General features: G+C 38.0%; 1 protein-coding gene across 5 annotated transcripts in view; it reads left to right on the forward strand.

The window, feature by feature from the left end:
* Positions 1-23,966, forward strand: part of UTRN (utrophin) — a 591,543-nt gene that overhangs the window by 297,064 nt on the left and 270,513 nt on the right. For all 5 annotated transcript variants that reach the window (XM_062186881.1, XM_062186876.1, XM_062186879.1 and 2 more), the window contains exons 50-51: positions 544-698; positions 16,898-17,087. In XM_062186881.1, coding sequence (XP_062042865.1) covers positions 544-698; positions 16,898-17,087 — 345 coding nt within the window. The remainder of the gene's footprint in view (positions 1-543; positions 699-16,897; positions 17,088-23,966) is intronic.

Raw genomic sequence — 23,966 nt, forward strand, 5'->3', positions numbered from 1 at the left:
TCTCAGAAGTTGAGTAAGTGGGACCAGGAACCAAAGGCGACACCCAGCATCGTTTTATCTGTTCAAGCAAACTCTGGGTAAACCTTGCCTGATTACTTGACTCATCCATGCTGCTAGCTTTGTAGCAGCAAACACAGTGTAAACAGGGGCAAAAGGCAGACAGTTCCCAGAATGTTAGTCTTTTCCATTTCTGCAAGCACACATGTGTATGGAGGAACTAAGTGTTCCTTCCTAAGCAATGTGTGTACGTGTACCAGAATGAGAAAGACCAATGATTGGAGGGAGGAAATGCCTCAAAGAGGAAAGATAATATTTTCTTATCTTCTGTGTACCTGATTAACTTCTTAGATGTTTTCCTTTTCACTAGTAGAGTTTTTAAAAATTTAGCCTTACTCCAAGAGTTTGTACTCTAATTTCTTTTTTTTTTTTTTTCATGATGTCTGTCTCTAGAGCATGTTAGAAGTTCCTAACAGACCCCGTCTTTTGGTAATACTAGTTACTAAGTGACCAAATCTAACAATCACACCTTAACTTACACCTTAGATATTGCTTCAAGAGTTGGGTCCTGGTGATGGTGTTGTCATGGCATTCGATCATGTCCTGCAGAAGCTGCTGGAGGAATACAGTAGTGATGACACAAGGAATGTGAAAGAAACCACTGAGTACTTAAAAACATCCTGGATCAATCTAAAACAAAGGTAACTCTAGGGCCCTGGCAGGTAGATGCACATTGTCAAGTTAAGAAGTTGATGGTTTTGGGAACATGCCAAATACGTGACTACTGAAACTATGTTTTAGTGTTGTTTTCTATTGTTATATCATGATGTGCTGAGCCATTACTATCATATTGAGGACTGAATGTATTCTCATATGGTACCTGTAATGGAGTTTTTTTCTTGAATAAGCCTAAGCCTTGCCAATGATCATTTTAGCTATTCTGAATATCTTTTTTTCCCCTTTCTTAATATTTATTTATTTGAAAGGTAGAGTTACAGAGAGAGAGGGAGAAACAGAGATACCTATCTTCCATCTGCTGGTTCACTTCCTAGAGAGCTACAACAGCCACGGCTGGACCAGGCTGAAGCCAGGTGCCAAGAGCTTCCTCTGGGTCTTCCATGTGGGTGACAGGGGTCCCAGCTCTTGGGCCATCTTTTGTTTCTTTTCTCAGGCTATTAGTAAAGAGCTGGATGGGAAGTGGAACAGTAAGGACTCAAACTAGCATCCATATAGGATGCCTGCCTTGCAGGCAACAGTTTAACCTGCTATGCCACAGTGGTAACCCCAGTTATTTTGCATTTCTCATGCCTCTTGATAGGTATTATCTAGAATACAGTTTGTAGTACTCTGGTGGTAAGGAACACTTAGGCATTTACAGGTAAATCAGGGAAATATGGTCCCTGGAATTAATTATAGCAGTATTTGGGGCCTGCGGCTGAGTTTAGGACCATGTGGGCTCTGAAATTATCTAGAAATATGCATGTTTTTAGGGTTTCAATAGTTTGCTACCTTTTCCTGCCATTACTTTGTCTAGTCAGTATATTCAAAATAGCCTAAAATAGCATGTGAGTTGATAAGAGACATTTTCTGTCATTGGAACACCCAGGATTTGAGGAACTATAACCAGTGGTTAGCATCCCTTTAAGATTGCATATTTATATTCCTCCTTAGTTAAAAAAATGTATTTACTTCACGCATACTGCTGGAAATGCCTCTGTCTAAGTGAAATTATGGTTTCGCACACATCTTTATCTGTTCAAATGCAACTGCTTGGAAACTAATTTGATATCAAAACATTTATTTTGCAGTGAATAAAATGCTTATTTTTAGAACACTTTATGATCCATATTCTTGGTAATAAAGTATGGCCAAGTATTTAATGACAGCTTGACTTGGAGAAGATCTATACATTTCTAGAATGTTATTTTTTGAGAGAAGCTCTAAAACAGATTTTCTGAGCACTCCAAGAGAATTATGAGGGCAGTGTATGAGCGTGTGTTGCTTGCTGTGCCTAGAACAGTGGAGGGAATAAGACCAAGATCACACATAAACAACTTCAGAAATGGTTAGAGCAATGTGGCTAATGCTGATCTTTCTTGCATTTTTGCACAACTTTTTTTATTATAACACATCATTTGAATATAGTAAGCATCTCATCACGTAAGGCAGGGAAGAGAGCGAATTAAAAACAGTTTTAACACTGAGAGATAATTATTAGAATACTTTATCTGTGTGTTTCTAAAAATTCCACATGTAAGTTATAACTTTGTTTTCATCGTAAAAAATTCCATAAAAAATGATCACTGTGAATGTGTGGCCTGCTTTATTTAGTACCTCTGATTCTTTTTTTGCTTCTACTTTGTAAATATTTTAAGACAGCCTACAGCAGTAGTTAGATTAGATGGAAGAGGCAATTAAAAATGAATTATATTCCAAGGTGATCTTTCATTTATCATAGCTAAGACAATGCCAGTGTTCTAGTTGCAAGTACTTGTTCTTATTCTATTTTGTTAGTGCATTTTTTGAGAATAAGTGATTATATTAATACTTAAACATGACTGAGATATATTGTTATTTAGAGAGAAAGGAAAATGTAACAAACTGACTGAAGGATATTTTGATGGATGACAGCTAAGGTTATAGATGAGATTTTTCTTTATCAAGCTCAATGATAATTATGGTTGTTAATACTTCTAGGTGGTCATCTGCCTAGAATATATGTCTTTCCTTGTCTTTCTTTTCTTTTTTCTTTTTTTTTTTTTTACTTTTTGACAAGCAGAGTTAGAGAGGGACAGAGAGAAAGGTCTTCCTTTTTCCGTTGGTTCACCCCCTAAGTGGCCGCTATGGCCGGCACTGCGCTGTGCCGATCCGAAGCCAGGAGCCAGGTGCTTCCTCCTGGTCTCCCATGGGGTGGGCCCAAGCACTTGAGCCATCTCCACTGCCTTCCTGGGCCACAGCAAGAGCTAGACTGGAAGAGGAGCAACCGGGACAGAATCCGATGCCCCAACCGAGACTAGAAACCGCGGTGCCGGTGCTGCAGGAGGAGGATTAGCCAAGTGAGCCGTGTTGTCAGCCCTTTCCTTGTCTTTCTAAACAAAGTATGGAAACTCTATTAGTTTTTTATTTTTGTCATTATTGTTTCAGAAACAGAATTAAGGAGATTGAAGAGCTATAAGGGACCTAGGTTATCTAACCCAATGATGGGCAACCTTTTTTTCACTATTACTTCCCTAGGAAGACTTTCTGACACTCCCCTACACATAGAATGCTTGTACCATGTATCTGCTTTTGTGCTGTATGATTGAGCTTTATACATTAAAAGAGTGAAATTTTCCACCACTATATCCCCACAAAGAACCATTTCTCACCTCCCTTGAGATTACATGAGCTAATCTGATGCTCTCAGGCTCAGAAAAGTTAAATTATATTTTCAAAGTCACATAGCACAGCCAAGATGATTTTCTTCTATATTAAACTATGATAAGCCTCTCCATGAGTTCTAAAGCATTGGTAGTAAATGTATTCAGGCTTCTATCTTTGAGGTTTTGTGCTTTATTTTTCCTGTATAAATTTTACTGAGTAGCTTCTCATCGTTAGGCACTATGCTGAGCCCTTCATATACATTATTTCATTTAATCTTCACACATCCAGAGGAGACAGGAGTGTTGGCATTATGTCGATGAGTAAAGTGAAGTGAAGACAAGTTAAGGAATTACTCAAAATCACACAACTTGTGCTGGTAGAGCTGAGATTGGAATTCAAACCTTTTTGACTGCACAGGCAGGCTTTTACCTTCTTTACATATAGTTTCATTTTTCTTCTTTGTTATCAGAATGTCGGTGATTGCTGGTGACTGCTTTGCCACCCACCTCTGAGATCTATGTGTGATTCTGCTTACTGGTTCTTGTCCGTGTTTGTTTAGAAGCCAGATCAGATTAAAGATAATGTGGTTTCCTCTGTGAAACATGTAAGCTGTCTAGTAAGTAGCCATTGTGTTGACTTTAATGGCCACTGAGAGGCCTTTTACCAGGACTCCCTTCTTATCTCCCAGCTTGCTTGGTATCTACATCATTGTCAGCCACATTCTGGAAGGGTAATTTTACTTGCATATGGAAGTATTACTGGGGCATAATGTGTGAAGTTTAATATCAGCTTTCAAAGGAAATGCTTTGTATGAATTGTAGTTGGGCTAAATAATTTGGCTGTTCACAGTTCACAGTTCCATGTCCACAGTCCTTTATCTACAAGGCTGAAAGGCAAAAAAGCTCTGATAACAGAAGGCTTTGAATTGACATGAGGCTATGTATTATAGTCTTTAGTTATCCTGCTTACTCTGAATAGCCTTGCTTCCAGATGCAGAAATAGAAATGTATTTGATTATTTTCCAGACCCTGCTTGGGGTTAGATGTAATATAAATACATCCACAATATTAGTTCTCTAATCTATAAAAAAGTTAAATTCTGAAACAAAACTGACTCCAAATATTTTAGATTCTATAAACAGTAGAGTTCCTAGCTAATCTATGTATCTTCATCATTCTTCTTTTTTAAGTGCAAAGGGAGACAGTGGCAATTGAAATGTGCTTAAAGTAACTTTTGGGGTGCGGATGCCTAATTTGGGCATGAAATATCATTTTAGTCATCCGATAGGACTAAAATCACTTTTTGTATGTACCTGTTCATACACATACACCTATGCCTATACCTAAATATAGTTATCTATGCAGAAATATTGTAAAGGAAATGAGGAAATATAATTTTAAGCTACAAATAGTAAATAAGTAATTATTCATTACTATGGATCTGTCTCCCTATTCTTATGCCCACAAAGTCATGTGCTTACCATTTCTATGAGCCTTGAGCAAGTTATTTTAAGTCATTTAGTCTAACTGTCCTTGGTTCTAAAATAGAAATCACAGTGATCTGTAGGATTATTGTGACATCAAAACTGATGTATAAAAGTTCTTGGCACATGATATGTGCTCAAAAAATTTAATTTGTTGTGTCATATTATGTCTGCATTATAAATACGTTGTGCTTTAGTATATCTCACAGTACTTTCAATGACTCAAAGAGCAAAGATTGAGGTATTATCAGTTATCTATAGCAATTTTAAGAGATTTCTACTTAAATTAATGATAAATACTTGATCATTTGTTTTACTGAATTCAGGATAGGTATTTAAATCCTTATTACCAGATGAAACTTCATAGAGCATGCAATTTTCTTGGTTAGTGAAATCATCACAGTTGCTGAATTTATGTTGAATTTAAGTGTTTTCTCCCAAAGTGAAAGTCTAACCATCCTAAGAAGAAAGCGTATAGAATATAAAGACACAGTTACTTCATGCAGGAGCCATAAATACAGATTGATCCATTGAGGGAACTTTATTTCCTCTGTAATGTCCCTGTTTTTCTCATTAGTGCTCATTAACTTGTGAACAGTAGCCAATGGGACATATATATGAGGGGGATATAAATATTGTTTATGTTAAAGACTGAATAGGCAAATCCCTTCACTATTTTACAAACAGATAAGGTTCCAAAAATTTGTTTATTTTTTCCCTAATTGAATTTATTGTATATTTTGAAACTTTTTTGTTATTATATTTTCTATACTGAGTGTTTATTGTCCATGTAGATTATTGAAAATGAACCGTTCTTCTTTAGTATTTATCTATTGTTCAATTTGATCAATATCATATAATTGTGATTAATAGAAGACATTAGAGAATGTGTCCAATGGCCTGACATCAGTCAGACTCAAACTTTGAATTCTTGAATGCTGCAGCAGCTGTCATCCCCAAATCACTGGGTGTAGGTAGAAAACACAGACAGTCTTATCCTTGTGGTTTGTCCAGCAGCAGCATAAGGTTCAGAGATTTGGGTCAGTCACCTTGATTTATCCTCTCAGGAATGAAACTTCTTTCCCCAAAAGTCGCCTGTGTTTTTCAACGTGTTTCTTTTATTTTTGTTGGTGGCATTTCTTTGTAGGTTTTCCCTTCCAAGATGGAAATAAAACTGGCCAAGAAGAAGAGTGTAAAAACTATGCTCTTTTCTATTTTCCTTGTTTGTTATGTTGTTTAAATGATTCAGGTGGCTTTTTAAGGCCTTTAAAAATAGTTGTTAACAGCATTGTCTTTGTGGTATGTGCTCTAACAATGCAAATGTTTTCATTTTACAATTATAAGCTCAAGCATGAGGATATTTTCCAAGTATATTTAATTCCATCTCAAACAAAGGATCTGTAGTCCTTGTTTTTGCCTTCATTTTTTTCCTTTTACTGTCAGTTAATTAGTCAGTACTTAACCAAATATTTATTTAGCTTCCTATTTGCCAAAATCTATAATCAGCTCTTTGACGATCCAGCCATAAATGCACCCTGTACCTGCCCCCAAGAAGCTTCTACCCTATAGGTGGAATCATGTAGTAAATAAGAAAATAATACATAATTATAGCAGATTGTTTTGGAGGGTGAAAGAAACTAACAAGTGCTATGTAGGAGGGGGAACTTATTTAGCTTGGGGAAATTTAGAAAGCATAACTTGGAAAGTGGCATTTGAGTTGCCTCTGAAGATTAAGAAGGAACCATCTGAACAAAGTCCTAAAATGAGCATCAGTTATCAAAGTCATGAGGCAGGAAGGAGCATAGCTCAACTATAATGACTATGGGGGCATGGGCTTGGGATGTGGTAGGAGAGGGAGGTAGAGGCCGGACCATGTTGAATTTTGTAAGATGTGGGAAGGAGTATGACTGTTGTAAGTATGGTGGAACACATGGGAATTATTAAATAAGGAGTGACCTGTCTAACTTGTATACATTAGACTATAATCCTCTAGATGCCTCGTGACGAATAGGTTGTAAGGATGTAAAAGAATAATTGGGAAAATCAGAAAGGCAGTAACCGTGGTGGTCCAGTTGGGAAACAGTGGTACCTTTGGCTATTATAGACAGATGATAGATTTGAGATATGCTCTGCAAGTAGACAAGGTGCTTTGATAGATTGGACGTACGGTTTGAGAAAGCAAAGGCCATCAAAGATAGTGTTTTTGTAAAAGTATCAATGGTCAGACCATTCACTGGATTGAGAAATGCTGTAGGAGTTTTGAGAGGAAAGAATAGAAAATTGGGTTTTGATACGTTTGAGATGCCTATTAAGTATTAAAATGTGTACGTGGCTATGTGAATCTTGAACTCATCTGTTCTGGACTTCAGATATGATTGGGGAGTTCTCAGCATTTACTGTAGAGATTAAATCTGTGGGAATAGATGCCATTTGCCTGAGAAGACTAAAGCTGGAGATAAGGAGAGGGTACTTGACCAAGGCATTAGGGCTTAAGATTTGATGATTGAGCAAAAAAGGAGAGAGCAAAAAGGCCTGGAAAAAAAATCCAGTGAGGTAGAAAAAAAATCCAGGATTTCTGGTGTTTAGAGAGGAAGGAAAATAATATTTCCAAGGGAAAGGAAAGAAGAGGATATTTCTAAGGGAAAAATGATCTTCTCTATTGAATTAGGTTGAGTAATCAGAAAAATTCGCCCAGAGCACTATCATGAAATTCTACAACTTAGAGATTTCTGGTAATTTTGCAAAGAGCAATTTAAGAAAGTGATCAGTCTGGAAGATAGAGTGAGATGAAGGTGAGGAAGTAGACCAATTTGTGGAAATAACTTTAGAGAAGTTGTGAAGAGAGGCAAGAGAGATTGAGTAGGATCTGGAGTGCACTGAAGAGTGGTGATTAACTCTTCCTTTAAAATGGGATGTGAGACAGCATGTTTGTATGTCTTATGGCAATGATCCAGTACAGGAGAGACTGAGGATTCACAACAGAGGTATGGCAAAGGCTCAGAGAAAGAAAGTCTTTGAGTAGTAAAGAAAGCAAAATCAGGTGAATTGAGTTCGGTAACAGCTGGGATTCAGGAGAAAACAATGAGAAAATGAGTACAGATGCATGAAAACTAGAGCTTTAGTGGTGGGAAGATAAAAGATTCTCTCCACCAGGCCTGAACTTTCTTTATAAACCGTGAAACACATGGTCAGGGACATTGGAGGAGAGACTAAACAAGGTTGGAAGAAAGAGGATTCAAAGTGAAATCATAATCTTGGTGAATGGGACAGTCTCTCTTAGGGAGATTATAGTATTGCTGGATAGTGCTGGGTAACTGTGGTTTATAGCAATAAAGATAAGGTTAATATATAGTAGCTTTCTTCGACTCCAAAGCAAGCCGAAAGCATGCAGATAACAGATGGAGAGAGAGGGAGCAGGGGAAAGGTAGATATTTGGGAGAGAGGAGACCAGTGCTACCTCTCAGCCTGTAGGTGGTGCTCTCTCTCACTAGAGCTGTGGTTTTGCAAATGGATCCTGCACTGGATTTCAGACTCCCTTTACCCATGGAGGCAGTGGACAACTTTTATAACCCTATGCAGCAACCCTGAACCAGAATCTCTTTGTATGAATGTAATGCACATATGTCTTGGATTTTAAAGTAGTAGGATTTTTCCTGGAAGATGGAAGAATAGTGGCTTGGAATTAATGGTGGGGAGCAAGGAAAACCCTAATTCTACCTCCTCATAGTGTAGTATATAGAGAAAAAAAGACAAAAAAACCCCTCCTTCAAATTTGTAGAACTCATGTCCCCAAGCAAACGAATTTCAGGGAAGCCAAGATGAAGGGATGAGCTGAGGAGCAGGAAGGCACAGAGGCCGAACATAGAATACCAGCTCCGGAGCTTGCAGAAGAATGGCTAGGGGAGCAGTAGGAGATGGCCCAAGTGCTGGGACCCCTGCACCTGCATGGGAGGCCCAGAGGATGCTCCTGGTTCCTGGCTTCAGCCTGGCCCAGCCCTGGCCATTGCAACCATTTGGGAAGTGAACCAGCCGATGGAAGACCTCTCTCTCTCCCTCTCTCTCTGCACCTGCCTCCCTCTAATGTTGTCTTTCAAATAAATAAATATATTTTAAAAATTCCTCTCTATGAAATAACTCCATGGTCGGTCTTGAATACATATTTTCTGCCAATGGCAGTCACAGGTAGAGCTACTCCTTTGGGTATAGAAGGCTGTGGGCAGGTACCTTAGGGTGGAGGGCGGGTGTTGTGAGTATGCAAGTTCCCTTCCTGAGCTTCCCAAGTGTTCTGGTATTGACAGCCTAGGACAGCTTTCTTCAGTCTTATGGATTATTTTTAAGTGTCTTGATGGTGACTCAACATCTATATAACAGGGATGGCCACCAAAAGAGGACCGATAAGAATCATTCCTGCAGCAAATGATTCTTCACTTTCATTTCGTTCTCCTCTTTCCCCTGCCAGCATGCTTTAGTATATTTTCCATATACATGCTATTTTATTTACAAAAGAACAAAATGACCTTGTGAAGGTACCCATTGAAGTGCTTAAAGAATTGTTTCATTGTAAGTGTTCTACCTGCCACTCAAAGTACTGGTACTACTATTTTATGCTCTAAAAGAGATAAATGTATTTAAATCACATATCACTGTAAAGGTCACCTTTTTTTAAGTACACTAATATTTAGCTACACGTATCTGTGGATTTCCTAAAATGCTTTTTCCCATTAAAGTCTTTTTGAAATGAGGCATACCTATTTGTGTTCAAATAAACTGTTGACCAACTATAAGCATATGAAAACTTGATTAAGCATCACATTATGTTTTTATAGTTTAACATATCAAGTACATTTAACATCTTCAAAATGACATTTAAAGCAATTAGTTATGTGGGTGGCCAAGTTTTGTTATGTTATAAAATGACTATAGGCTATTTTTATAGCCTATCATAGCTGCCTTTATCACAAACATCTCCCTGAAAGCTAAGATTCTGCATTTTAAAAATCCTAGTTTCCTTTAATATACACTATAATAAATCTGTCACCCATGGATCCTTAAATCTTTTATGGGAAGCTATTTATATTTTCAGTCTGTACAATTTCGTGCACTAAAGAATTCTATAGTCTGTTACTTCTTCTGTTTGAAGTAAAATTTTTATTTCTGCTAAAGTTACCCTTCTAAACTTCAATGCTATATCTTTTAGGTTTTCAGTCTATCCTTTATTCTTTATAGACTAAAAAGTAATTTTTAAAATCTCTGCTTTTATCTTCTAGCCACAAACTCCTAGATTTAGTATCATATCTTTTCCTATAATAGTGCTGCTTCCCCTCTATCCTCTCCTTATGTTTTCAGGATTTCCCTTAGGTCTGTTCTGGACTTCCTTGAGATGTAGCAACCAGAACTGCCACATATAGAATCTACTTTGGAAGTGTAGGCTAATGTGAGGTCAGTGCTGGATGTGGTCGTAGAGCTTTTACATTAATGCTGCCCGATGGTCTCATTCTGTGCACCACCCATGGACAACATTTCATATACACGCAGTGCTTTGTCATGAAGCTGAGTCTGAAGCTGGGATTGGGAGTGAGAAGTGGAGAGCTCTCCCAGAAAGCTTGATGATCTCTGTGATGGAATATGTTATTTTAAAAGGACTCCCGGAGATTTAGAAACAGATCTTTCAGTGATCTAATCCAAGCTTCTTGTTTTAATGATGAAAAAAGTAAATTGGAGATTTGAAATGATTTACCGCTACTCATATAGCTAGTAAATTGCAGAAGTGGTGGAATTAAGTCATTTCTTCTAGGTGCAGTGCACAAGTGACATTAAAGATAATTTGTTAGCATGTATAATAAAGTGCACATACATATTTCTGAGCCTCTAATTTTAGTGATTTTTTTCCTTATGATAAATTATGTGAAATTCATTGAAAATAGACAAAAGAGTCATGTACCATTTAGTATGCCATACTGTAGACTTGGATCTGATTTTTAAAAAAGAAGGGAGACAGGGGTATAGGGAACTAAAGTAATTGTGTTATATTCTCTTAAAAGTTTCATATAAATTATATTAAGTAAAAAAGTCAGAATACAATTAATATATATATACACTATGATTATAAATTTAAAATGTACATTTATTTTATTTACAATGACAATTTAAATTGCTATAAATATAGTTTAGTATTTAGTATGTTCATCATTTTTAGTAGTTATGTTCATTTTGACACAAGATGTATGTTCATTTAAAAAATTTTCCCAAACATTTATTATTAAATTGCATATTGGCATGAAACAAGAAAAACTAATTTCCCAGTACCTCACAAATTCATATAAAAGGTTAGAGAAAGTATTGTCTATTATTCATTATATCTTGATGTATTTATGTGTGAATACCTCATTTGTCCCTTAAAATATTCCTACAGGGGAGATGCCTATTACCATCGTTAGATTAATTTATTCAGTAAATATTTGGTACACTGCTACTCTGTGACAGTCCTGGCAGCCAAGTGCATTGATGGTTCAGAACTTTCATACAGATAAGAAAGCAGTTGCTTGCAGCATTGATGAGAGACAATGAGATGAGGAGATTATCCTGGGGTAGGCACTGTCTCATCCCATGAGTTCTTAAAAGAAGAGGAGGCAGGGGAGTGGGTCAGAGAGATTTGATGTGAGGGCTTCACCTGCTGTTGCTGGCTTTGAAGGTAGAGCAGTGGCCATGAGCTAGGGAATATGACAACCTCTAGAAGCTATGAAAGGCAAGGATTCACCACCAGAGCCTCCATAAAGGCATACAACCCCGTGACTACTGCCGTTTAGTCTAGTGGAGACCTAGACACTCCCTACAGAATGTAAGATAATAAACTGATGTTGCTTTAAGATACTAAGTATTGCAGCAGAAATAGCACATTAGTGGCTCTGGTAGGGGAAATCATGGGATGCTTTGGAAAAGGAATCTTAGTTTCAGAAGGGGTTTACACCCAGTTAAGAGGTGTCCATGGAAGTTACCCGGACTAAAGGGGACTATTGGTGGAGGCTGGAATAAAGAGTGAGAAGAGGAAAGATATTTACAGGGAAAGAAGTAACACATAAACTCTGGAGTGTCAGACAGTGACCTCTTGGAGGATTAATAATTGGCTATTTTTGTAGAAAAATAACTCATGAGGCTAGGAATGATGAGATGATTCTCTTCTTTATTTAAAGGCAGAGAGAGAGGGGTGGTGGGGAGAGAGAGAGAGAAAGAGAATGATCTTCCATCTACTGCTTCCCTCTCCAAATGTCCACAACAGCCAAGGCTTGGCCAAACCAAAGCTAGGAGTCAAGAACTCCATCTGGGTCTCCCACGTGGGTGTCAGGGACCCAGGTACTTGAGCCATGAGATAGTGCCTTCCATGATTTACATTGTCAGGAAGTTGGGTTCCAAGTGGATGTGGGACTCAGTGCCACACACTCTGATGTGGGATGTGAGCGTCTCAAGCAGCTGCTTAAGCTGCTGCAGCACAATGCCTGTTCCATGAGATGATTCTTGAGGGATGAGCAAGAGTGAGGTCGTGGAAAACCCTGTGTGCTGAGCAGGATTTAGGGATGGTGGAAATGGGGCTTGAGGAGATGAGGAGCTTGGTCAAGCTTTCATGGGTAGGTGAAGCCTTGTCTGTCTTGTTCTGAAACCTGTGTGGTTTTTTTTTTTTTTTTTTTTTGCTTCTACAGCTGAGTAAGTAGATATCTCTTACTGAAACAAGTACAAGTTATCTTTTTTCCAGTTTTCTACAAAGTGAGCATTTTCAAAGCAGTATCTCTTTTCTGCCTGATAACCAGTAGATGATTTGATAATAAGCATCCTGCTTCTTGGGTTCAGAATGTTCCATTGCTCCCGAAGTGGCTGTTGTTTCTCTGCCCAGTGGAATATGTCCGAGGTCAAGTGTTTACAATTATTTTATTTCACTTTTCCTCTGAAGCATGCTGGTGTGGCCCTTTATACTATATATCTCTCATGTATAGGGAATCCTCTGGCATTAGGGTTCTTAGACATTTGCATCCTTTTCTCTAGTATGAACTTTCTCCAGGTTTGATGACTGAAATTTGTAATGACCTGTTTTCACATTACTTGTTGCCACATTACCTATTATAACATATGAATTTTCTTTTTTTAAAAAAAGATTTATTTATTTGAAAGAGTTACAGAGAAGGAGAGGCAGTGGCAGAGAGAGAGAGAGAGAGAGAGAGAGAGAGAGAGAGAGAAATATCTTCCATCTGCCAGCTCATGCCCCCAAATGGCCGCAACAGTTGGGGCTGGGCCAGGCCAAAGCCAGGAGCCAGGTGCTTTCTCAGACTCTCCCACATGGTTGTAGGGGCTCAAGCCCTTGGGCCAGCTTACACTGCTTTCCCAGGCACATTATCAGGGAGCTAGATTTGAAGTGGAGCAGCTGAGACTCAAACCAGTGCCTATACTGGGGGGTACTGGTGCTGCAGATGACCACTTAACCTGCTACGCCACTGTGCCAGCCCCCATAGAAATCTTCTTATATAGTAAAGGATTCTGATTATGGAAAATGAAAGTGTTTGACTTTATTAAACTTTATACTTTCTACATTTTGTGTTAGGTGTTCTTAATATGATAATTGAGTTTGTGGTAAAGTGAATGCTTGTATGTAGTCCTTTAATTCTTTATTTTCTGATACATTCTTGGCACAGTCTTCATTTAGTTACTCTTAATTTTTTTTTCTGTTGATATTTTAAAAATTGAAACTATTGGGGAAAGTGTTTTGGTATTAAGCAGCTGCCTGCAATGCCAACATCTCATATGGGTGCCAGTTGAAATCCAGGCTGCTGCACTTCTGATCCAGCTCCCTGCTAATTCAGCTGAGAAGGCAGAGGAAGATGGCCCAAGTGCTTGGACCCCTGCTACCCATGTAGGAAACCTGGATGAAATTCCTGGCTCCTTGTTTTATTTGCAGTCATTTGGGGAGTGAACCAGCTGATGGGGAAGAACTCTCTCTGTCTCTGTCTCTCTCTTTCTCTGTAACTCTGCCTTTCAAATAAATAAATCTTTTTTTTAAATGCAGATAATGTTTGTGGGAGGACATAATACCACTCCCAAGAACCACTCAAATTTTGGTGGGAAAGTTCTGAATTCTAAAAACTAAAGAAATATATGCATGAGATTTAAAAAAAAAATTAAAAGGCACTGAAACCTTTATAACAGAATATAGTTGTTCTATTTGCAGTCTCTCTTCCTATGACATTTTAAATTTCTCTTTTCTCATTTGTACATTTATACATTCTAAATAAAATTAACATGCTGTTATCTTTCAATTCATCCATATTATGTATTGTCTACTGATATCCTATTTTGATAAATATATAGGAAATAGTGTTCTAATGCTATTGTTCTCCAAGCTTTAAGAGAGTCAATGTGAACATCATTATACCTGTCCAACGTTATTAATAGCCAAACACTACAGCATGTTCTAATAATCTCATTTCCTCTGTTTCACCAGAAATTAATAATTGCCTTGTTTTCATATACCTCGTTTTCCTTGAATTGATTGCTAATTCTTCCCACATTTTCTGAGGGCCTGGCAGTGTAATTTTCCACAAAGTCAATCACATTAATCAATCACTTCTAATATTTTTTTCTTGGAGACATCTCTTCTGGAGACATGCTATCTGGGCTGCTTTATAGCCATCCTACTAGGTATTTTCTTTGCTTTTCTCCTAGTTTGTAATCTTTAGTTCTAGGATCTAATGGGTCTTTTGCGTGTTTTCATCTTTTGGGTTATTTACTCATTTTGTCTGAGTGTATCCTTTGTCAGCTTTGTCAACTTAAAACAAGGATATATAGAGCATTCTGTGTTTATATTTATCTGCTCCACTTTGGTTTAGCTCCCTCTTTCCTGTGATCTCTCCCCAATGGCGTGGGACCCCTCGGCTTGTTCCTGTAGTGGATCTCCTTTTTTCATGCTTCTCACATAGTGCATCTTCCATCTGCTTGGTTCACCAACTGAATTTTTTGGAGGATATTTCCCAGGAGCTTCTTAAAAATGGGGTATGGGAGCTAATTTTTTTTTTTATTAAACTTTTATTTAATGAATATAAATTTCCAAAGTACAGCTTATGGGTCACAATGGCTACCCCCCTCCCGTAACTACCCTCCCGCCCGCAACCCTCCCCTCTCCCGCTGGTATGGGAGCTAATTTTAAAGGCATATTATAGATGGATGTCATTATAATATAAGTATCTATTATAACAGTAAAAAGAACACTGAGGTTTATGGAATTATAAGAAATAATTTTGTCCACAGTGACTTTTTAGAATAGGTTGACAGAGAAGAAATTAATATGATATGTTTAAATTAAAAGTAAAGAGTAAATTGAGATCATAATCCCAGGGCTTTTTCAGAATACATGTGATTAATTTCTGTATAATGAGGAGTACTGACCTTTAATGAACTCAGAGCACAGAAACCTAATTTGGATAGAATGTCCTGGAAGAGTTGGTCCTTAAAACTTACAGGCTTGGCAGGTTTTTTGTTTTTTTTTAAATGTGGAAATTGGACGACATTTTGCATTGGATGTAAAATTTTTACCTGGCCATAGAATTAAGAATATTGTAAAGGGAAAAGGAGCACAGCAAGTTTGACCTGAATAGGGTACTGGAGAAAAAAAAATCTCAGGGATAAAAAATCAGGGATAAATTTGGAAGAGTAAAATGATGATGGGTAATGGAAGGCATTCAATTCTTGGTGAGGGCATTTGAATTTCTTCTGTAGTAGTGAAACATTGCTGGGATGTTTTTAGCAAGTGAATAGTGGTGTGACTTTGATGACATTCCAGAATGTCTATAATTGGATCATAGTATGTGGTCCTCAGTTTCTGGAGCTTTTCACTTAGCAGAAGGCATTGGATGATCCACCCAAATTGTTGCAGATATCAATAGTTTGTTTATTTTTATTACTGAGTAGTATTATGTTGTAGGCATGTATCTTACTTTATGGACAAACTGGCTGATATTTGTAATGCTTCCACTGCTTGACCATTACAAATGTAGCCTCCATAAACATTTGTATACAAATTTTGTGTGGATATATGTTTTCATCTGTCCTGGGTAAATAGCTAGGGTTGGGATTGCTGAATGATATCATATGCACAGTTATGTTTCTAACAAACTACTATCTGCTTTTCAAAACATCTGTACTGTTTTACACTGTTACTTGTAATGTATGAGAATCTCAGTTACTCTAGTTTCTCAACAGTACTTGGGCCATCCTCCACTGCTTCTCAGGTGTATTAGCAGGGAGCTGGATCAGAAGTGGAGCAGCTGGGTCTCGAATTGGCTCCCATATGTGATGCCAGCATGGCAGGTGGTGGCTTTACCTGCTACACAGTGGTGGCCCCAGAATCTGTTTTTCAAATTGAGGTTTTTTTTTTTTTTTTTTTTTGTGATGGAGTTCTGAGGTAGCTAGCATTTTAAAGTTGAAGCTTACAGGTGTATGTATCTTTTAATTCCTGCAATTCATTGTAGTTCTGTGTTCCATTGGTGATACAGATTTAATGATGCAGTTTTAAAAGCTTGATTGTCAGATTAAAAAACCAATTACTTAAAAGTATGAAAAGTTGGCCTTTTAATTAATTTTCCTTTTCTCTTAAATATTTCTTCAGATTTTAATTTTTCTTAGGATTCTTTTAGTCACTGATTAATGTGATGTCCTTTTGAGTTCTTTTTGATGTTCTTTTGAGTATCAGGCATAATGCTAAGATGTTAACATAGAACATACAGGGGAATAACAATACAATTAGAAAACATAATATGCAGTCATAATTATTTTATGATATTGATGTTATGTTGTTGATATTTCTGTGTGTGTGTTTCTCTCTTCTCACAGTTCACATGGCTTCTTCATTACGACACATTCAAGGCACACAAATAAAGATATACCAGTTCCATGTGCTGACTTAAATAAATAAAAGTTCCTTTGAGGCTGTCTGTTAATTTTTTATTCAGGATTTGCATGATGTGCAGTGTCACACTCCAAGTAATAGAGCCACGCTTGTCATGTTGTCGCTTTCAGTGTTGCTGACAGACAGAGCGCCTTGGAGGCTGAGCTGAGGACAGTGCAGGCCTCTCGCCGAGACTTGGAGAACTTCTTGAAGTGGATCCAAGAGGCAGAAGCCACGGTGAATGTGCTTGCGGATGCCTCTCAGCGAGAGGATGCTCTTCAGGACAGTATCCTGGCCACAGAGCTCAAACAGCAGATGCAGGTAAGGGCCTGAGAGACGCACCCAGGGTTTCTCTGTGCTGTGCTCTTCTCTGTGTGTGGACAGGCACTCTGGTTACTACCTGAAGGTGAAGTTGTCACCTTATTCTGTTAGGAAAGCAATTCTCCTTTATGAATAGTTGGTTTCAGGAAATAAGATCTGTGATATGCTTTTACTGAATATTAAAATAAAATAATCCCATCTCATTTTATGGAAGTAATAACTGTTTGTTTAGAATAGAAGCTCATAGCTCGTCTGGCTTCTACATTTTAAGGCCTTCATAGTTAGCTTTATTGAATCCTAAATTATAAGGGCATTTTCCCTTAATATGAAGTTGTTTCTTTCCCCATTTATTATAAATACTTAATACCAAAGAAGCAAAAGCTTTGTGATTTAGTATGCAACCTGAAATATTAGGCTTGAAGGTGTTACTTTTTATGTTTTTGGCATTATAACTGTGATTGCATATGCAGTCTGAAGTTCAGATTTTTCTTCTATATGAAATGTGGAAATATAAAATCTTTCCATTAAAAAATGGAATCTTAGGAAGTAAATCTGAATATTTTTTCTGCTGCTAAGTACTATAGCTTCAGTGCTCTTGACCCTCCTAATTTTTCTGATTGACCTATTTTTCACACTCATGTAGGCCTTTCACTTAGAACTTAGTTCAAACTTTGTATTTTGATGGAGAAGTCTCCATATCTACCATGGTTTTTACATCTTGTTACTTCTTGATTCCATGTCATTCTCGCTTCATTTTGACAGTCAGTTTACGAGATGCTTGGGAACACCCATTCCATTGTTATTTGATGTAAATCTTCTATCCCAATTGATCACATGATTTTCCAAGGCTAGTGATTATGTTATTCCATATTATTGCCTCCCCTGTGCTCTGTGTGAAACTCCGAAGTAAACTTTGACTGCTATCCTGAGACCCTGAATTCACTACTGTGAACTCAATTTTTTCAGTCTATTCTTAGCAAGTCTTTTTCCTTAAAACATCAAAAAGATTGTTTTGTAAAATGTTGACAAATAGGTGGATCTGATAAAAATCTATAAAAGTTTACTTTTAATTACTCTGGTTCTTACAATTTTTCTCTAAGTTTGAAATTATTTTCTTGAAAGTTTACAAAATAACTAAAATAGACCTTTTGGAGTAGGATTATTTATAACTTGTTCTATGCATAAAGGCTTTTATGGTATTTTATCATTGAGTTTTTAAGTTTAATGAAAATCCCTGTTTTCTTCCATTACTTCTTACTTTCTATTTATTGTACAATATATTTGAGACTTGGCAATGAGTATGACCAAGCAGTTGAAAAGTAAATGTATTCTTCTGTCTCTTCCTCTGGAGTATTATGAGGTCAACATAAATGTTAATTGATAAAATATTTATCAGTCATCTTGCATTTCGGGGGTTACAGAGGGCTATTGATGTGAGTGGGTGCTAGACAGAATGTGAGTTTTTATGATTTGCACAACTTTAGGCCTGACCTATAAATACTCATTGATATGTAATTTTTGTATTACAAGTGTTAAGTTCAGCAACATCTAGACTGTGCACTTGAGTAGGTAACAGATTATAGATAGTGAGCAGAGGAGGCTTGAAATGAATCTTGTAATGACCTCCAGCAAATCCAGGCTTGTTGGAAAGTGTGGTGAAGTTTTGTGACACCCTTTTTCTCAGGACATAGTCTTACTGGAGCCAAGCGCTGCTCAATATTTAATGAATATTCAAACTGTGCAAGAGGTTAATGTAAATAGAAATGTTTCAAATCTTTCTAAATGAAAATAACAAAGCATGGGATTATGGATGGCAGACAGCATCAGGGAAGAAAGACTGTTTACTGAAATCCCAAAATGCATTATAACATGTGTAATCTCTGCTTCTCAAATAATTTAGTGTTGCTAAAATAGTCTATTTTGGCTCATTGAAAACATTAAAGAGGGTGTTAACTAAGAGCCTACTAAATTTCTCTTTTTTAGCTAATAATAAATTGTACATCATTTACATTTAGGATGCTTCATATTATGGTAATTTACATGATTTTCACTCCCTTGTTCATTTTTTAAAAAAAGTCTGACTTATTTGAAGTAGGGGGAGAGGAACAGAAAGTGACAGAAGGGACAGAAAGAAAGACACAGAAATCTAAATCTCCCATCTACTGGTTCTCCCCAAATGCTGGGCCAGACTGAAGCCAGGAGCCTGGAACTCAAGTTGGTCTCCCACATAACGTGGCAGGGACCCAAGGGCATGAGTTATCCAGGGTGCACTTTTGCAACCAGCTGCAATGGAGAATGGAGCAAGGATTCTAACCCTGCACTCCGATATGGGTCGTAGGTGTCCCAAGCAGCATCTTACCTGTTACATCAAAGATCTGTGCAACTCCCTTTCTCCTTGATTTGTTCTTTTTTTTTTTTTTTTTTTTTTAAGATTTATTTGAAAGAGTTACACAGAGAGAGGAAAGGCAGAGAGAGAGAGAGGCGCCTTCCGTTTGGTGATTCACTCCCCAGTTGGCCACAATGGCCAGAGTTGCACCCTTCTGAAGCCAGGAGCCAGGAGCCAGGAGTTTCTTCTGGGTCTCCCACATGGATGTAGGGGCCTAAGGCCTTGGGCCATCTTCTGCTTTCCCAGGCCATAGCAGAGCGCTGGATTGAAAGTAGAGCAGCCGGGTCTTGATCCAGTGCCATATGGGATGCTGGCACTTCAGGCCAGGTGTTAACCCGCTGCACCACATTGCTGGCCCCCCCTTGACTTGTTCTTAATTTTAAAACATTCTTTCTATTTTATTTAAAACATAACCTATTGCTTTATTTTTGAAAGATTGTGAGTAGATTATTGTTAGAGATTTAGTATCTTTTGTGAGTATATCTGAAATGGGAGAATTTTAATTTTCTGGTGGGCTGATGTATTAAATGCTCTCAGTTGGTATGAATGAACAGATACTTAAAAAGGAAACTTGTTTGGTGATGAAAATGTGTTTATTGAAGAACACGAATGTACAGAAGCATCTGAAATTGTCAAATAAATTGTCTAGCGGTGTGGTACGGGTGGGAGATCTGTGTGCCCTTTGGAGGGTAGGATAAGGACCTAGGCATGTTTGTGCACCCTGCACAAGTGGTGTATGTGTAGCTGCTCAGATGACACACCCACTATTCATACCTGCTTCATATCTTGTGACAACAGAGGCAGAGCCGTGGGAGTATTTCACGGAGATGAAGACGTTTATTCTTGTATTCAGCTGAATGTGAATCTTGGATACATTTTGGTAAAGGATAGTTTGGGAGGACAATGGACAATGAAGATTTATTTCCGGAGTATACTATGATACATGCCATTTCCGTTACGCGTGGTGACTGTTTGTATCTATGTATTGAAGTTCCATTACTCTTACTGCAAGGCTCTTAAGTTTTATTCCTCAGCAGAGATGATCCTGCGGGAGAGAGAAGCCCGTGAAAGCAGAGCTGTGCAGGTTATAGAGGGTCTTGGATGACATGCTGAGTATTTTGTGTGTTAACCTGATGGCAGTGGGGAGAAATGATAAAGGATTCCAAGCAATAGAATGATGTGGTGGGATTTTTGCTTTAAAGGAATCTAGCTGATGGCATTCTGAGGGATGGATTTGAAGCAGGTAAGGACAGAAATTGTCAGGACAGGGGTGTAAATTATAGCAGGCATGTGAGGGTATGGTAAATTTATTTTGACTATATTGAAAGGAAACCTTTGAGTAACACCTAAGTGGAAATATTGGGTACCCAGTTGTCACTGTGAATCTGTATCAGAGGAGAAAATTTGGTCAAAGATGCAGAATATTTTTTTCTTGTGTTTACTTTTGTCTCCCCAGCAAGCTTTTTAATTTTAAATTTTCATGTCCATATTCTAGGATTTTATTGTTTTAAATACAATTTTCAATTTAAAGTTTACATTTAAGCAGTATCAGTTGAGATATTCTGATTCTTTCCTGGGTATGATCCCAAGACCCTGTGGATTTTTTGGGGGGGAGTGGGTATGGTATGATAATAGGTGGCTGGTTCTGCTTTCTCACAATTTATGTTTTAGGATTATTATATTTCTATTTCCTGTGTTCACTTTTAGTCTGATTTCCATTCTTTGGGTCTATAAATGCAGACTTTGTAGATTATTTCAGGTCTTCCTGTACCGTGCTCCATGCACAGCTCTGTGTTTGGTTGTAGCTGAGGAGGGGTTTAATCTCTATCTCATGGGAACTTCACCTCCTATTTTCGACACAGGAATTATACAAGTTGAACATTCCTAATCCAGAAATATGCAATCGGAAATGTTTCCAAATCCAAAATTTTTGAGCATTGACAAGGTGCTGAACATGGAAAATTCCACACTATGTTTCAGGTGCAACATAAACAAAACTACTGTATACAGGCTGTGTGTATGAGGTGTAGGAAGCATAAGTCAATTTCATGTTATGACTTGGGTCCCTTCCCCAAGATATCTCATTATGTATGTGCAAATATTATATTGAAAAATCTCTCCCCACCCAAAATTTAAAATGCTTCTGGTATGAAGCATGTTCAGAAATGGATACACGACCTGTAGCTTCCTATGTTGACAATGACTTTTTTGGCATGTAGCTCACATACTATACAGTCCACCACGTGCATTTTACAGTTCCATTGGTTTTAATGTATTCAGTTGTGCAGTGACCACCACAAGCAAGTTGGAACCTTTCATCACTTCAGACAGGCACCCTTCATCCTTTAGCTGCCCAGTCTCCTAAGCAATCACTGATTTGTTTGTATCTATTTGCTTTATTTATATTTTAAACTGTATTAACTAACTGTGGCCTCTGCATTCAGCTGTACACAGATCTGTTGATATTTGGAGCTTCACCAGAGGGAGGCAGTATAGATTTTTCAGTGTAGACTTGCATAGAAAATAAAATACACAAGCAGAAGTACATAAACACTTCTTGATAAAGAATTCTCTGAGTCTCAATATAGGACTTTTATACATGCTAACATGAAGGACTAAGAGGCAAAGAAGGAAAAGAACAGAAACAAACACTTGGCATCACTACATTTCTCTTAAAGAATCAAGACAACATCAGGGAGAGGTGAAACTGCAGCCTTAGCCAGGTTATTAGTTTGAGCAGGACACTGATAATGAGAGACATCTGGGTTCTATTTTGGGCTGTGTCCTTTCGCCCTGTCATTTAATCATTCTAGGTTGTGCTCTTCACCTCCTAACATCACTTTGTCCCCCAATTGATATTTGTAATAATATTCAAGCTGCAGTAGCAAATGTGTCTCAAGAATGTATACATACCCATAAAAACCAAAAATTCTGTACTTGCTCTTCATATGATGTAATTATGGTCCTGTATTTCCTGTTCATAAAATTAAAGCAGCGTTATGGCAAATCAAATGAGATCATGAAGATGCTGTCTAAGAGAAATGTGGTGATTTGGGATGTTTAGTAAGTAGTCCATTACAGACTTATTGCTATTAACTTTGCTGTTTCATTAGATGACTCCCAGCCTATTTGATTAATAATGACTTTCCTCCGAGGCAGACACAGGAGAGCCCATTGGATGGCTCTGCATTTAGGGTATCTTAGGTCAAGCCACACACCCACTGCAAGTATATTTTATTTTGTTCTTGTATTTTCAATGAGGTTCTGCTGAGATCTGTCTGGAGGTGGTTTCTTGGCACTTAATGTATGGGCTGCTATCATAAGAATCTGGTACCCCTCTGCTCTTCTGGAGATGCATAAGAGGGAGCACTCTTCACCCATGCCACCGGGCACATCGGGCTGCGTTTCTTTGGGCAGTGAATGCATCCCTCTTCAGAGTGAGAGGGTGGTAAATGCCACTCTGTCTCTTAATAGAAACCAGCTCCCGGACACGCACCGTCGTGGCGATGTGTTGAACCTCTGTTCCCAGGGGATGTCTGCTTTGTATCTGCGGCTTTAATGTTTCACTTAATATCCTCTTTAGCTGCCGAGCGTGCCTCTCCCGCAGCAGGCAGCGCTTGGCTGCTCGACAGCTTGCTTCATTTCTGGCCATGCTGGGCTGAGCTAGTGCTGGCCGTGAGCATCTGCTGGGGGGGCTTTTCTGAGTGGCGTTTGTCTGGGTTTTTGAAATTGAGAAGAAGTTGAAGGAATAGCAGCCTCCTTTTTCCCTTGAACCTGAGCCCCTGTATCTTTCAAATGCATTCCTGGAACGAGCATGCTCAGAGAACTGGCAAATCATTGTCCAGTGACCGGGAGGAAATGATCGTTGCTCTTCATTTATAATGCAAATTCTGAGGTGTCTCCAGAAGTGTGGTAAACTTAAAATGATGGCTGTGGTGAGAACGTCTCTGCAGAAAGTTGTGGTTTTGTTACATCGTTTACAAAGGATGGCAGTTTCTTCTCCTCGGTATCAGAAGCTCTGTAAGGTAACTGAGTGATTGAAAATGAGGATCTCGGGTGTTTGACAATTTCTACTCTTTCTTGGGGTCTGAAAACACATCTGCCAGGTTCTTGTCAAGGAAAGATTCACTTCCTTAGTAATCTATCCTAAGAGCTGCTAAAGGGAACTGTCTAATTAAATTTTGCTGAGAATCTGAAAGAAGTACTGTTTCAGCACATACTTTGTTTTGCATTTGACACAGCCTTGTCTTCTGAGATGGGCTAGTGAATCGAACTGTTAGGAGAAAACATGGCAAAACTACATTCATTAAGACCTGTTACCTTTGTGGTACTTTATGGTGTCTTAATATTGAATGCACATTAATTTTACATGAATTTTGATGGAATTAAAAGCAGAGCTTAAAGTAATCTTTCAGTAGCTCACTTAAAAATTGTCCGTCTTTTTATGGGTAATTGTTTTTTAATGAAAAATTTAAAGCACAGACATTTGAAAA

This window comes from Lepus europaeus, chromosome 3 (genome assembly GCF_033115175.1).
Source record: "Lepus europaeus isolate LE1 chromosome 3, mLepTim1.pri, whole genome shotgun sequence".
NCBI classification, from domain to species: domain Eukaryota; kingdom Metazoa; phylum Chordata; class Mammalia; order Lagomorpha; family Leporidae; genus Lepus; species Lepus europaeus.